At 36.0% G+C, this 15701-nt stretch overlaps 1 protein-coding gene and 1 pseudogene across 2 annotated transcripts; both read left to right on the forward strand.

Moving 5' to 3' along the window:
• Window positions 1–1962: 1962 nt before the first annotated feature.
• LOC125200701 (hydroquinone glucosyltransferase-like) lies at window positions 1963–3683 on the forward strand. Its single transcript, XM_048098438.2, has one exon. It carries the CDS (start codon window positions 2009–2011, stop codon window positions 3428–3430), a length of 1422 nt encoding a protein of 473 aa, XP_047954395.2. The 5' UTR covers window positions 1963–2008; the 3' UTR covers window positions 3431–3683.
• Window positions 3684–13152: 9469 nt separating this feature from the next.
• Window positions 13153–14909, forward strand: LOC125210029 (NADPH HC-toxin reductase 1-like; annotated as a pseudogene). Its single transcript, XR_016135169.1, has 5 exons — window positions 13153–13316; window positions 13416–13585; window positions 13675–13875; window positions 14156–14526; window positions 14601–14909. The product of XR_016135169.1 is annotated as an NADPH HC-toxin reductase 1-like (transcript).
• Window positions 14910–15701: the final 792 nt, after the last annotated feature.

The following is a 15701-nucleotide window of genomic DNA, read 5'->3' on the forward strand; positions in this document are numbered from 1 at the left end:
TCTACATACCAAAAAATAACGTCTCCGTTACTATAGAACGGTGGAAGTAATTTCTATTCACCTAATATGTACCTCTATAATAAATGCAGTTTCCTAACGTCATAAATAGTCCCTTGAACAACTTACTTGTACCACATATTTACCAAAAAATAAATACTCCTATGGTGTAGTTAGTATTATTCCCTCCGTCTCCAATTAAGAGTCACACTTTTTCATTTCGGTCTGTCTCCAATTAAGAGTCACATTTCTTTTTTACCAAAAATAGTAAGTAGGTCTCACATTTCACTAACTCAATCCACTCACATTTTATTATAAAACCAATATAAAAAAACGGGTCTCATATTTCACTAACTTTTCCAACCAACTTTTATTTACATTTCTTAAAACCTGTGTTCTGTCAAAGTGTGACTCTTAATCGGAGACGGGGGGAGTATGATATAAAAATAAGACTTGAATTTCAGACTTTTATTATTCACAAATTTTTCAAAATATATGACACAAAAATCATAAAGTTTTTACTACCTACGAAATAATGATGCAATACTTACGTAATCATCATTAATCTCTTAGTTTAACCACTCCAAATAAAAGACACCAACTATTAGTAAATAGTTTAATTTTCCTAATCTCTTGACGATACTTTCAATGTATAAACGTCATTGACACCATCGTGTAGGTTTCGACAGCAGACAAAATAGCCATGTTTTTGTCAGCACGTTCGTTTTTTGATACAAAGTCTCCTTTTGCAATCTGTGTTTCCTTCAATGATTGCCCCATCCTAACACAGCAATTGTAAATTAAAAAATTACTCCTAATATGGATCTTAATTTTTATTTTCTTAATAAAATTTGAGTAAACTGAGTAGTATTAATGAAATACTTCATCCGTCTCACAATAGAAGTTACACTTGACGTGAGCACAGATTTTAAGAAAGGTAAAACATAGTGGATTGAAAAAGTTAATAGAATATGATGTCTAATTTTTATATTGGTATTATAATAAAATGTGAGTGAAGTGAGTTAATGGAATGTTGATTCTACTTATCATTTACGGTAAAATTGCGACTCTTATTGTGGGAGGAATCGAAATAATAAAATGTGACTCTTATTATGAAAAGATACGAGAAGAAGAGAGCTTTAAAACTTTTTCTGTTAATAAGATTTTTATTAGTAGACATTTAAAACTTTTTTTTATATACTAAGACTTTTATTAGTAGACTTTTCCAATTTTGTTATATCTTCCTCGACTTTTACTTGCGTCACATTTACATAAGAATTTTGTATCACATACATATACATCATTCTAAAAACAATTACTTCAATTCTCAACGGGCAACTAAATCTTCCACTGAACTCATAACCTATTACAAATTCCCAAAACAACCACATTATATAATTTGATCCAAATCGCCACCATCTTCACAAATTTATTCTCTAATTTTTAGAATATAATACAATATGTTCTGTTAAATGCCTTATATTACAGTAGTAATTTTTTAATAATTTTATAAATGAAATCAACATTCAATTAACTCATTTATTAAAAAAATAAAATATTTCATTCATATTTTATATAAAAATATTAAATAAAAGTAAGATCCACCTTATACTACTTTCTTTAAGTAATTTGTATTATAGAAGTACTAAATTAAACTAAGATATTATACTTTCATCCAAAAAAATAAATTAGCAATGATTCCACACTTTAGTTAATAGATAAATTAACAGAAGTTAAAGGAAAAAAATGATAAAATATTACAAGAGAATACGATACTAAAGTTAAATTTATATAATAATTTATTTAAGACAAGTCATAATTAACGAATCAAAATAAATTTTATTTTATTTTTTATACACGATGACACTAGCATTTATTATAAATTCCTAACAAATACCCCAAGAAATTAAACCCACCCCCTCCCCAACCCCAACATTCTATATAAACAAACACCTCTTCAACTTATCATCATTCCACCTAAAAAAGTTGTCCATCCATAATTACCCAATCCATGGATTCCCCTCCTCCCCCTCCCCACATCGCCGTCATCCCAACTCCGGGCATGGGCCACCTCATCCCCTTAGGCGAATTCGCCAAGAAGCTCCACCGCCTCCACGGCGTCACCACCACCTTCATCCTCCCCACCGACGGCCCTCTCTCCTCCGCCCAATCCTCCTTCTTCTCCTCCCTCCCCTCCGCCATCGACCTCCTCCTCCTCCCCCCCGTCTCCTTCTCCGACCTCCCCTCCGACGTCAAGATCGAGACCCGCATCTCCCTCTCCATCTCCCGCTCCCTCCCCGACATCCGCCGCTCCCTCTCCTCCCTCCACTCCTCCCACAACCTCTCCGCCCTCGTCGTCGACCTCTTCGGCACCGACGCTTTTGACGCCGCCAGAGACCTCCAAATCCCCTCCTACATCTTCTACCCCTCCACCGCCATGGCCCTCTCCATGTTCCTCAACCTCCCCGACCTCCACAACAAAACCTCCGTCGAGTACCGCGACCTGCCGGAGAAGATCAAGTTCCCCGGCTGCACGCCGCTCCACGGCGGCGAGCTTTTCGAGCCGGCGCAGGACCGGAGCAACGAGGCCTACAAGTGGGTGATTCATCACATGGAGAGGTACCGGTTGGCTGACGGAATCGTGCTCAATAGCTTCCAAGAATTGGAGCCCGGCCCGATCGAGTACTTGCTCCGCCACGAGCAGGGCAAGCCCCCGGTCTACCCGATTGGGCCGCTGATCAAGATGGGCTCGAAGCCCGAGAACGACGCCCCCAGCCCGTGCGCGACGTGGCTCGACGACCAGCCGAGCAGCTCGGTGATTTACGTCTCGTTTGGGAGCGGCGGGACCCTCTCCCATGACCAGATCATTGAATTGGCATCAGGGCTAGAGATAAGCGAACAGAGGTTTTTATGGGTGCTCAGGCTCCCTAATGACACAATTTCCAATGCCACTTATTTTAATGTCTCTAATAGTGGGGACCCTCTGGCTTATTTGCCAGAGGGCTTTCTTGAGCGGACCAAGGGCCGGGGCCTGGTGGTCCCATTCTGGGCGCCCCAGGCCCAGATCCTGGCCCATGGATCGACAGGGGCTTTCCTGACGCACTGTGGGTGGAATTCCGTTCTGGAAAGCGTCACGAATGGCGTGCCGATGATTGCCTGGCCATTGTACGCGGAACAGAAGATGAATGCCGTGATCGTGCAGGAGGACGCGAAGGTGGCTCTGCGGGCGCGTCCCGGGGAGGACGGCATCGTTGATAGGGTTCAAATCACGAACCTCGTCAAGGGTTTGATGGAGGGAGAAGAAGGGAAAGGAATGAGGAGCCGAATGAGAGATCTCAAGGATGCGGCTGAGAAATCACTTAGCGAAAATGGTGCGTCCACGAAATTCTTGAATGAATTCGTCGCAAAATTGAAGAGGAATGCTTCCATATAGTTCCAAAATATGTTGGCTGAGTATTTAATTTTGGTTTTCTAGTTGTGTAAATTTATGTAAAATACTATGCGTATGTACTATACATGGCTAGAAAACTCATTTTTTTTACTATGCATTTTAATAATAAGAGAATTGTGTTGATAGGGGGCAGATATTATTGAATTTTCATGTGTGGTTGTGGTGGCTTTTATATTAAATATCACTTGTGTAGTGGTTGCCTTCTGTAATAGAATTTCTACATTCGTGCGTTTAATTTCAATTCAATATTAGTATGTAATGTAGACTATCCCATGTGTGACGTTAGGTGAGATTGGTACATCTAGAAATAAATAAAATAAAATAAGTCTCTCATTTCGAATAAGAGAGGGCCCAATTCGATAGATCATGCTTATCTAGTGGGACTCACCCATATTAATAATTAGTACGTTGGTGGCCTTTTTTGCAATAATAACACTTTTTCTATCAATTATGTGATGAAATTTAGATAAGGTGGTTCTTTAGTCGGGGAAAGTGATGTTAAAGTAACTTTTTTTTAGAATTCCAATATTTTTTATTTTGTGATAATGAGAGGCCCATTTCGTGAAACAAGTTCGATTTACTTATTTAATTAGAGCTCATAATTTTCTTGCACGATTAGTTATCATGTACAAGTTGAATCCTCGCATACATTAATGTCATTTGTTTAAATTAGATAGCATTATACCAGTTTTAATTTTTCAATTTTTGCCTATCACTACCTTGTAGGATTCGACATCATATACAACTCGCATGGGAACATACAATTTCATGCATTTGATAATTTTTGGGGGTTCAAAACTTTATTATAAAAATTCTTGTCCAATGGGATATCTGGGATGAAATTTTTTTGTTGTGTCACGAGCATCTCTAGAGAAAAGTAGAAGAATGACATGATACTCGATCATGATTAATAGTGTGAAAATTCATCTTTCTTAGATGACACGTGCTTTTGAAACTACACTATGCTACGAAGAAGGAATTCCCTACACTGTAGTAGAACCAATGAAATACAAACACTGAAGAAAGGCAATGCAAAAAGAGATGGACACACTAGCACTGAAGAAAGGCAATGTAAAAAGAGATGGACACACTAGCCAGAAACCACACATGTGAGAAATGCAGTGACGTGAATCTGGGTATTCACAATCATAGGATGCAACGACATTGAGGGTCATGGGTTGATTGGGGTCCGAAAAGAAGGTGGAGATATGGCGAGGAACCAAGCCGGATTCGGAGGTCTGACTCAAACCAGAATTTGCCTATGAAGATAAAGTCCAGATGCTCTCCTCATACCACCATTATCTTCATCGTCGAAAAAGCTTCGCGTGAGTACCTTGCAAGCCTCAATTGAGGCCCAGATGAGGAAGTTATGATCGTTTTACATAAATCGCGCAGTCTAGAAAGAAATGCGCAACCCGGGCATTTCTAAGGAGGAAAAATGCCCGACCGGGCATTTTGTGCGACTTGCGCTTTTTTTTTTTATCACCTTTTGCCTTTTTTTTAGCACTTTTATCCTCTTGCTAAATATCCATGTCTATGGTTTTTGTCATTAGACTTTGAACATTATTGAAGAACAAAGACTCCATTGTGAGCACTCATCTTCATTTTTGAAGATTTATCAAAATCCCTTGTGGTTGCATCCAATCTATTGCCGGGCTTAGGTTGAATGTTAAGGTATGTTTTACTAGTTCTTGTGTTGCTAGTTTTGCGGAGTCATTAGATTCTTGCTTTGGTGAAATTTGTCTTGGGTTGTCTTCATTGTTTTGTAGAAGGTCCATAAGTTCTAAGCATCCATCTAAATCATAACACCCTCATCTTCTTCCTTTGCCATCATTTTTTATTGTTTTATTTCTTGTTGGGTTTGTTTGGGTTGTTGAAATATTTACAAGAGCAAGTCCGGAGCAAATATATGTGTCCTGAATCCCTAAGATTCACATTATGCAGCTTGCAAGAAGGAAAGAAGCTAGTGGGTTGCAATTGAGTCTTCACCGTCAAACGAAGGCCCGATGATTCAATAGAAATACAAAGCACGATTGGTGGCGAAATGGAATATAATTAGAAGTATGGGTCGATTACTCTAAGACCTTCTCTCTAGTGGCAAATATAAATGCGATTTGTGTTTTGCTATCAATTGTTGCAAATCAACAATGGTCTTTATGTTGGAATAATTGAGTGAACAATTATATAAAGCTCTCTATGATGATTAATCGAGAACGACGGAGACGTAGCAGAAACTGTAGAGCGGAAGCGTACCTTGATACATAAAGAATTGAAAGGCGGAATTGCTTTGCAGCGGCTATGGATCTTCCAAACGATCAGAGACGTCTTTCACAATAGTCTTGATACATAACGAATTGAAAGGCGGAATTGCTTTGCACCGGCTATGAATCTTCCAAACGATCAGAGACGTCCTTCACAATAGTCTGTCGAGAGAATACAGAGATATTGAACGTTCTTCTGACGTCTGGGGACCATAACCCTAGCTTATATTTATATTAAATATAAACCCCTTTATTTTCTATTCGGTCCCTCATCAAATAGAAAATCACTGTATGGTATCTACACTTATTTCCATAACAAATAAATACACTTTACGCCCAAACTTAATCTTTATTGAATCACTTTAATTGAGCAACTGAAAGATAACCATACACATTAAATTAGTCCTGTGGAAGCCCAAAAAATTCTAACAATCTCCCACTTGGGCAACACATGACACCAAATAAATGTGTACAAACCGAATGAGCGCTCAAAAATGCTATCACATAGTGTATTTCCTAACAATCTTATTATCAACCATATCGACATAGGACTAAAGGGGCAGTCACCATATTTTTTCATGATTAAACCCATCAATAATCACATATGCAAATATAATCAACAACAGATCAATTATGGAGTGTAGCATGGAAATTTCATGCAAGGTGATCATACATGCCTATTTCCAACTGGTCCTCCCAAAGTGAGATCAAACCAAAAATAATGGACAAAACATAATACTTTATTTCTGCAGAGAATAACATGAGTTTTATAACTACATGTTCAAAACACAATATAGAGTAATAACCAAAACTACTCCCACTGAATGGAAGTATCCTTAAACAACATAACACCCATTTGGGCTACATGCCCATGAAAGACCTTGGGTGATAGTCCTTTAATGATTGGATTTGTAATCATCAAATCCATCCCTTATGCTCTATATGTATTTGTCCATTCCGAACCCTTTATTTAACAACTAGGAAGCTTCTGTTGTTTTAGAATATAATACTGCAGAGTTATTGTCACAACATAACTTAAGTGGTCTTTCAATACCTTACAATATGCAGCCTAGTGACAAAATTTCACAGTCATATTCATTAACTAGATGCCCCAAAACAAGTTACGAATTCTGTTGTCATGGCAGAAATAGCTACAAGTGTTTGCTCAACACTTCTCCACGAAATGGCTCTACAGCCAACAGACACACGTAACCTAAAATGGATCCTTTACTGTATTGGCATCTAACAAAATCAGAATCAAAATGCCTAAAGATCTCTTTAAATGATCTGATTTTCTGTATGCGAGCATGTAATGCTTAGTTCTTGATAAATATCTCATAACCCGTTTTGCTGCTTCCTAATGATCCATATCGGGTTATTGAAATATCTGCCCAACATATAAACAATTAAAACCAAATTGGGTCTAATACACACTTGAACACACATTAGGCTCCCAATCATCGAAGCATATGGAACCTTCTGCATTTTCTAAATCTCAAGATTTATCTTAGGGCACTGAATGAGACTAGGTTTGTCTCCTTTAGTCATAGGGGTATTTCTTTACTTGCAATTATGCATCTCAAATACTTTAGGCACCTTTTCACTATATCCCTTCCATGACAATCGAAAATTATTTCTTTCGATTCCAAATACAAAAGAGGCTTCCCCAAGATCTTTCATCTCAATTTTCTTCGCGAGAAAATTCTTGGTATTAGTGCAACATATCCTTATCGAAAATTATTTCTTTCGATTCCAAATACAAAAGAAGATGCATTTTCTCCCACTGAACTTGTGATACACACAACCATCAATAGCATTCTTTCTGAATCCAAATGAAAGAACTACTTCATAAAATTTGTGGCATCATTGACAAGATTCTTAATTGAGGTTGTTGAGATTGACTTTAAATGATATCATCCGCATGAGATTGAATGTTTACAACAATATCATCTTGAGGTTCTTAATATGCTTCTTCTTCAATGATAGTAATTGATACCTAATCATTGTTAGAAGCAGTAGTAGGTGTCTATACAGACTCCTCCTCAAAAGTAATGTTACTTAACACATTCTTCCCCTCAAACTCAACATCCTCAAGGAATACTATATTTCTCGTCCCAAAAATTAGTTCCTTTTGTGGGATCATAAAGTTTAAAAACCCCTAAATTTTTCTGGAAGACCAAAGTCAGAATATATGCTACAGTCTTTAATGTCTCTCCCTAAAGCGAATGCGACAAGGAAGAATGATAAATCATACTCCTTCACATATCTTTAAGAGTTTTATTTCGTCTTTTAGCTACACCACTCATGATAGGCGATCCCGGCATGGTGTACAAAAGGACGATCCCACACTCTTCAAAATAGAAGGCAAAAGGTCTTTGACATTGTTCACCTGAGCAGTTATTTCTGTCGTAGTATTCGCCACCACGGTCAGATTTGACTTTCTTAATGCCTTTGTTGAGTTGGAGCTCAACATCAACCCTGAATATTTTGAACTTGTCTAAAGCCTCAGACTTTAAATAGATTAAATGTAGGTGCCCAAAACAAGAATATTCGTTTATGAATGATATAAAATATTGTTGATCATTCCAAGAAACCGAAGTGAATGAACCACAAATGTCCGTATATATTAATTCTAAAATGTATATCTTTACTGACACCTAATTTCTTAAGTTTGGTATGCTTTGATTCGATACATTAAACACACAAATTAAGTTCTGAAAAGATAAGTGTACTCAATATAACATCTGACACAAGTCTCACAATCCTTTATTTTGAGATATAACCAAAACACTTGTGTCATAAATTAACCAAATTCTAATTATTTAATTTGCTTAGTCCATTTTGATTCAACATGTAAAACTTCTGAATATGAAGTAACATAATTGAGCATACAAAGATTGTTATATGCACTTAAGGAAACAGTCCACAATACTAGAATTATTTGAAGGAAGAACTTAACTATTTCTGAATGAACAAGAGAAACCAAATTTGTCCACAGCAGAGATAGAAACCAAATTTTGTCTAAAAGACAGTACAATAAGGTATCCTTCAAAACCGTAAAATTCCAGTCTTTAATATCAATCTATAATGCCCAATAGCCTATACTTCCACCGATTTGTCATATCACACTTAGATGTATCTTTCACCATCAATTGACTTTCGGCAGTTGAGACAGCCTTATAACCTTATGTGAGTAGTAGTATCAGAATCTACCCACCAAAATATCATTAGAGACTAAAGTCAAATTAACTCCAGAACAGACCAAAACAAGAATTGTAACTTCCTTTGCATGCCATGCATGATAGTTATCACAATTCTTCTTTTTATATCCAATTACCACAAAAAAAAAACAACTATCATTATCCTTATGTTGTTTCTTTTGTAATGAACCCTTATCCATAACAGCATTCTCACACACTTTTTTTTAATACCCTTTACTTTATTTCTTGAGATACAGACCAGATGTGCAACACCAAATGCACAAACAGGTTTTTAGAATTCAAGCTTAAGTGAAGCAACATGAAACATTTTCATAATGTGCTCCCTTATGTTGCCCTTGCCCTTATACTTTATTGAGATCAAGCATGCTTGTCTCGGCCTTAATGTTTTTCGCAAAACATTCCTTAATTTTTGGCAAGGTATTCACCGGCCTTAGTTCTATACTTAGATGCAGTGCCTCGAAAGGCTTCTAGGCTGCTACATCTAATGATCAGTAGACTTACACGATTCGAGTATTCATACTTCTCGTAGTTTCTCCTTTGATAAGAAGTACTATCGTCTGTAGGAGAAGTAGGTTGCTCAATCCTTAGTGCGTAATCCAGATCCATGCAACCCAGAGCAATCAAAATATAATCTTTGCAATCCTTAAAATTTGACTCATTCAACACTAACATATTGTTCATGTTGGAAGAAACTGCAAAAGCAGACATCACAATCGAATAGAGAACAAAACCAAATTAATTGTCATGCTCACATCATTAAATTCAAACAAAATGGTAGCATCTCGAGGTACCGGCACAACATTCAAATCAAGTCTGTGGACAGTAATATGAACTTGCAAGTGGTAACCTTTTGCAGTAATCAAACACTGACAATAAGATCATGTCAAGCAATGTCCACCTGTGGGCATCACATTTACTCACACGAAAACTGAATAATCATCACGTATTTATCACCACAGGTATGTGTGTATCTCGTGCCAAATATTAATCTTCCTGTGGACCGACTAATATCCGCATTAAAAATACGCACACACTTACCGTCCTAACATTCGCAGTAAAGAAGTCTAGACAAGAGAGGTTGCTGTTGCAACGTCTTATTTCGACTAATCTATTTTGAACATTAGTAAACCATATCGAGGTACCGAGCACAACATTCACAATAAGTCTTTTGACAGTAATGTGAATTTGTAAGTGATAGCCTCTTTACAGTGATCAAACACTAACAATAAGATCATGTTAAGCAGTGTCCACCTGTGGGCATCACACATTACTTACAAGAAAACTGAATAATTGTCACATATTTATCACTAAAGATATGCGTGTATCTCGTGCCAAATATTAATCTTCCTGTGGACCGACTAATATCCGCATTAAAATACACACATCAATAAAGGAACATGAGATGCACCAAAAAATTTGAATTTAAAATTTTAAAACTGAATACAAACGCTTGCAAGCAAGTCTTTGATAACTTTTCGGAACACAGTGGCTAGCCAACGAGTCATTGGGTTCGCATACCTCGCGAACTCAGCAAGTCGCTGAATCCTGACGGTCGGCCCTATAACTCCCCAGCAAATCGCAAATTGCTGATTCCCAATGGGATTCCATATATTTTTTCCAAATTAGATTTTCACTAAAATCGACAAAATCCAAATTTTGATGTTCCCAAGATCAAAATTAACAAACATAGATAACCACAAGCAACATCAAAACAACTAAACAAATCAACAAAACACGATTCCTAAATTTTATGGATTTACATAATAAGCGAGAACAAAAATTAATCGCCTAACAAAATATACAATTATATTCTCAATATGCAGAATTCATACATAATCAAACACATATAATCATGAGTCCTCAAAATCATGTCCAAAGTGTATATGTACATACATCTGTATATCTGCAATCAACTTCGAAACATAGAATCAAAAAACTGATTGCCAAAAACATCAACCAAATTATGCGTGCATAAGGATTTATCGCAAAGGCAAAACAAATATTAAGAATTCCTTTATAGCAAGTCAAAAGAAAAAGATTTACTCACCAAATCTTTTCATTGGCCGATATTAGCGCATAATTATATACCCATATGCAATTCATTCTTGCTAAAGTTACCAAATCTCAAATAATTCATCCTAAATAGGCGACGGCCAATTCATCACAGACAGCCAAATCAATTCCAGTACAATAAAAACTTGGAATCCACCACGTCAGTTAACCAATATGTACATAAATATCAATTTCTCATGAAATCAACATAACTAAACAAATCAATTCATTATTCATATAAAAGTGCATCGGTGGTTACCAAAATTAATTAAATAACCACAAACCCTAATATCAAGAAATTTGAATTCTTGATCCAAAAGACACACGAAAATATAAAACCTTAATTCTCCTTTTCCAATTCTCTGAGAATCATCAATAGAGTGGCTCTGATACCACTTGTTGGAATAATTGAGTGAACAATTATATAAAGCTCTCTATGATGATTAACCGAGAACGACGGAGAAGTAGCAGAAACTGTAGAGCGGAAGCGTACCTTGATACATAACGAATTGAAAGGCGGAATTGCTTTGCAGCGGCTATGGATCTTCCAAACGATCAGAGACGTCTTTCACAATAGTCTTGATACATAACGAATTGAAAGGCAGAATTGCTTTGCAGCGGCTATGGATCTTCCAAACGATCAGAGACGTCCTTCACAATAGTCTGCCGAGAGAATACAGAGATATTGAACGTTCTTATGACGTATGAGGACCATAACCCTAGCTTATATTTATATTAAATATAAACCCCTTTATTTTCTATTCGGTCCCTCATCAAATAGAAAATCACTGTATGGTATCTACACTTATTTCCATAACAAATAAATACACTTTAAGCCCAAACTTAATCTTTATTGAATCACTTTAATTGGACAACTGAAAGATAGCCATACACATTAAATTAGTCATGTGAAAGCCCAAAAAATTCTAACACTTTAAACCAATTTAACATCACAAATGCATTAGCATGGAGAGCTGAAAAAAAAAGAGTCTAGAGTCTGGTTTGGGAGGTTCATGTGCTGCATGAAGAAGACTCAATATGGGTTCATCAGTCACACAGCCTTGTTTGATGCAATGGTGAAATACAATTTCAGACACTAACTCGGATCACATAATTACTTGCTCAAAAGGCATGAGGACAAAGTAACCTGTGTGATTATATACATTAATGTTAAGATAATAAAAGGAGATGACACTGGAAATTTTAAAACTAAAAGAATGTACGTTTCATGAATTCAAGATGAAAGATCTAGACATCTTGATGCATTTTTTGAGATAAAAGTCTTCAGATCACAAGAAGGTACATCTAGAATATTTTGGCAGAAACAAGATTGTTGAATTATAAAACAGTGAACAGACACACCGATTCTTTGGAATAATTAATGGGCTATGTATAGTAAAGGGTGTTGTTAAGTTGGTAGATCGGGGGAGATATCAAAGCATAGTTGGGAACCTTATCTATTTTTCCCCTCAAAATATTTTCAAATATATCTTATATTTGAAGTGTACTTTGGGACCCGGAATGTATTTGATAGAAATGGGCGACTACTCCCAACTTTTAATCGAATCAAATCAAATCGAATCATGTTGGTACCGAGTCCACACTTTGGACCTCCAAAAGCAGGTAGTTTTTGTTCAAGTGACCTGTACTCCGTCCGTTTCATAGTAATGGAAGCGTTTCTTTTCAGCACGGAGATTAAGAAAAATTATGTTAGGTGAGTTAAATAAAGAGAGAATAAAGTGGAAAATGAAAAGGGTAGAGAGATGAAGAGAGAAAAAAGTAAGAGAGAGTAAAGTAGGTGTGAACTAATGTGTTGACTTTTACCAAAAAGGGAAATGACTCTATTACTGTGGAACGTATCTAAATGGCAAAATGACTCTATTACTGTGAAACGGAGGGAGTATTAATTGAGCCAATTGAAGCAACTTTTATTGACTAATCTATCACAATCAATATTTTTTTTTTCATGGATATATAGATGTTATAGATTTTAGAAAGTCCTGATGTCTATTGTCAGCATTTGAGCATTAATGGGGGGTAGGGCCAAAACTTTGCAAAAGTCACCAATTTGCTATCGGTTTGTCAGATGTAAATTAATAACCAGAAATAATCAAATAAATATATACCACACAAAAAAGAGCTAGTGGTTCTATTCATACAATAAACAAACAGTGGAAAAAAAGTTACAAATATAATTTCCATTAGTTTGTTTTGCTATAGATCAGAAAATGGAGAAGGTGCTCGTGACAGGCGGTGCAGGCTATTTAGCTTCTTTTCTCATCAAGAATCTTTTAGAGAAGGGTTACACAGTTCATGCCACTCTTCGAAGTCTAAGTATTTTTTTAAAAGAATCTCTCTTCAATTGATCGAAAGAATATTGTTCATCTTTATTTATGTATACTTATTTATTGCATGTGTTTGATTGATTTGGAGGTGATGATGCAAAGGTGGGATTGCTAAAAGGGCTAGCTCATTCATAAACAAGATTGCATCTATTTGAAGCAGATATATATAATCCCAACGATTTCGAAGTCGCTGTTCAAGGTTGCGCTTTTGTGTTCCACTTAGCCACGCCTTTGCAGCACTACGACAACAATACTCGGGTTTGTGAAATTCAATTAAGATTTTAATTAAAATATGCTTTGGATTATGATTTATTAAAAATGATGTGTGTTTGTACATGTGAAATTAGTACAAGAATACTAGTGAGGCAGCTGTGGATGGTGTGAAACTGATAGCTGAAAGCTGCATGAAATGTAAAACGGTGAAGAAATTGATCTACACTGCCACGGTGATGGCGGCGTCGCCCTTGAAAGACGATGGCTCCGGCTACAAGGATGTCTTCGACGAGACCTGCTGGAGTCCTCTCAATATCACCTATCAAATTTTCTCTGTAAGAAAAAATTACTAATCTTCAATCCATTATATTTTTTTCTACAATTCTTAAGTACTGTATGGTCTTAATAGTGGACAATATATTAGAAATGAGTCACTCATCCCTTAAAAGGCCTTATAAGGGGGAGATTTATCCTTACTTATATAGAGGAGCTAGGATTATCACCAAGTCGATGCGGGACAAGATTTAATAGTTTTAACACGATATAAATTTTAATATGTAAATAATTATGTTTCATGGGAAGTATTGAAATTATTTTGTTTTGGTGTTTGGGAAGGATTATATAAACTCAAAGACATTAGCGGAGAAAGAAGTATTGAGGTACAACGGGCAAGGAATCGAGGTGGTGAGCCTTGCTTGTGCGCTCGTGGGAGGCGAAACGATCCAGTCTTTCCTCCCAGGGAGCATGAATGTGCTTATAGCACAAGCCTTGAATGATGAAACATTGTACAAAGGTTTGAGAGAATTGGAAGATTTGGATTCCAAGGTTCCGATTGCGCACGTGCAAGATGTGATTGAAGCACACATTTTTGCAATGGAAATTTCAGAGATGAATGGAAGATTTCTTGTTGCTAGTGACTTCTTGAAATCAGTAGAGATTGCATCTCTCATTCAGAAACATTACCCAGACATAACTATTCCCCCAGAGTGAGTGATTTTTTATTTAAATTAGATGAAAATACTATTGTGTCTTGATTTTTTTGATTGGGTTTTATTGTTAGGTTTATTGAAGACACAAAAAGAGAAACTAAATGGGGTTCGAGAAAGTTGGAGGATTTGGGATTTGAGTACAAGTTTGATGCTGATAAGATTATATATGACAGCATTGCTTGTGCCAAGAGATTGGGTGCAATATAATATCTGAGTCAATTTCAAGTTAGCTTCATATAAATGTTGGAATCAAGTTCGAATTGTAGCATATGATTGCTAGTTCAATGTGATTGTATAGTAGCGTCGACATGTAATTAAAGTGCTACAGACAGTAATAGCCAGTAATTTAGATTTCGTCCTAATAAGTTTGAGGTTTTTAACTTATTCTACATCAACTAATCTGGACTTTATCGCTCTTGTAACTTAGTATAATACATTATGTAACACGTGAAATAGTTACAAATGAACCTATCATTATTCTACCGCTGACAAAACTTCAATTCATAATGTTAGGGATGATGTGGTTTACATTATTTCGTAGTGTTCAATTATCCAAAAATTTCCTTATTCAGAACTATTCCAATTTTAAGAAACTTACCAAACTAATAAAACAAGCTAGTCTATTTTTATAGCACGAATGAGTATTAAGTATAATCAACTTCAATATGTTTTAACAATAATAAAAATAACATATTATTATTCAAATAGCGCCAACATCATGTATAAAAGGAAAAAAAAAAAGTAAACGAAAAACTAAAGAAATTTGATATGATTGGGTTTAATCACTTTTTAGATAAATATTTCCTCCCTCACCAAATATTCAATATTATAACCTAAAATAAAGATCTTTCGAATATTTTTTTTAGTCACGAAAGGTAGATGAGCATAAACTTTTTACCTTATACACTTTTAGAGTGAGTGATAAACAAACTTCTAATTAACTCTTACATATATACAAGAGGTAGCTAATCAAATAATTACAAGAGCTAACAAGGAAAAACAATTGAATATCTTTACCAAAAATTCTACAAATGATGTTTACTACTCATAGATAAGTAAAAATAGCAAATAAAAGTACGAGACTTGAAAGAAATTGATAAAATTCAAGGTTGAATCTTCAATCTTCATTCTTCTTTTGTCTAGATCTGCATAGCTCCGCTCCAATGGAAGAA

This window comes from Salvia hispanica, chromosome 2, assembly GCF_029641045.1.
Source record: "Salvia hispanica isolate PSC_SH4W2 chromosome 2, Shi_PSC_v1, whole genome shotgun sequence".
In the NCBI taxonomy this organism is placed as follows: Eukaryota; Viridiplantae; Streptophyta; class Magnoliopsida; order Lamiales; family Lamiaceae; genus Salvia; species Salvia hispanica.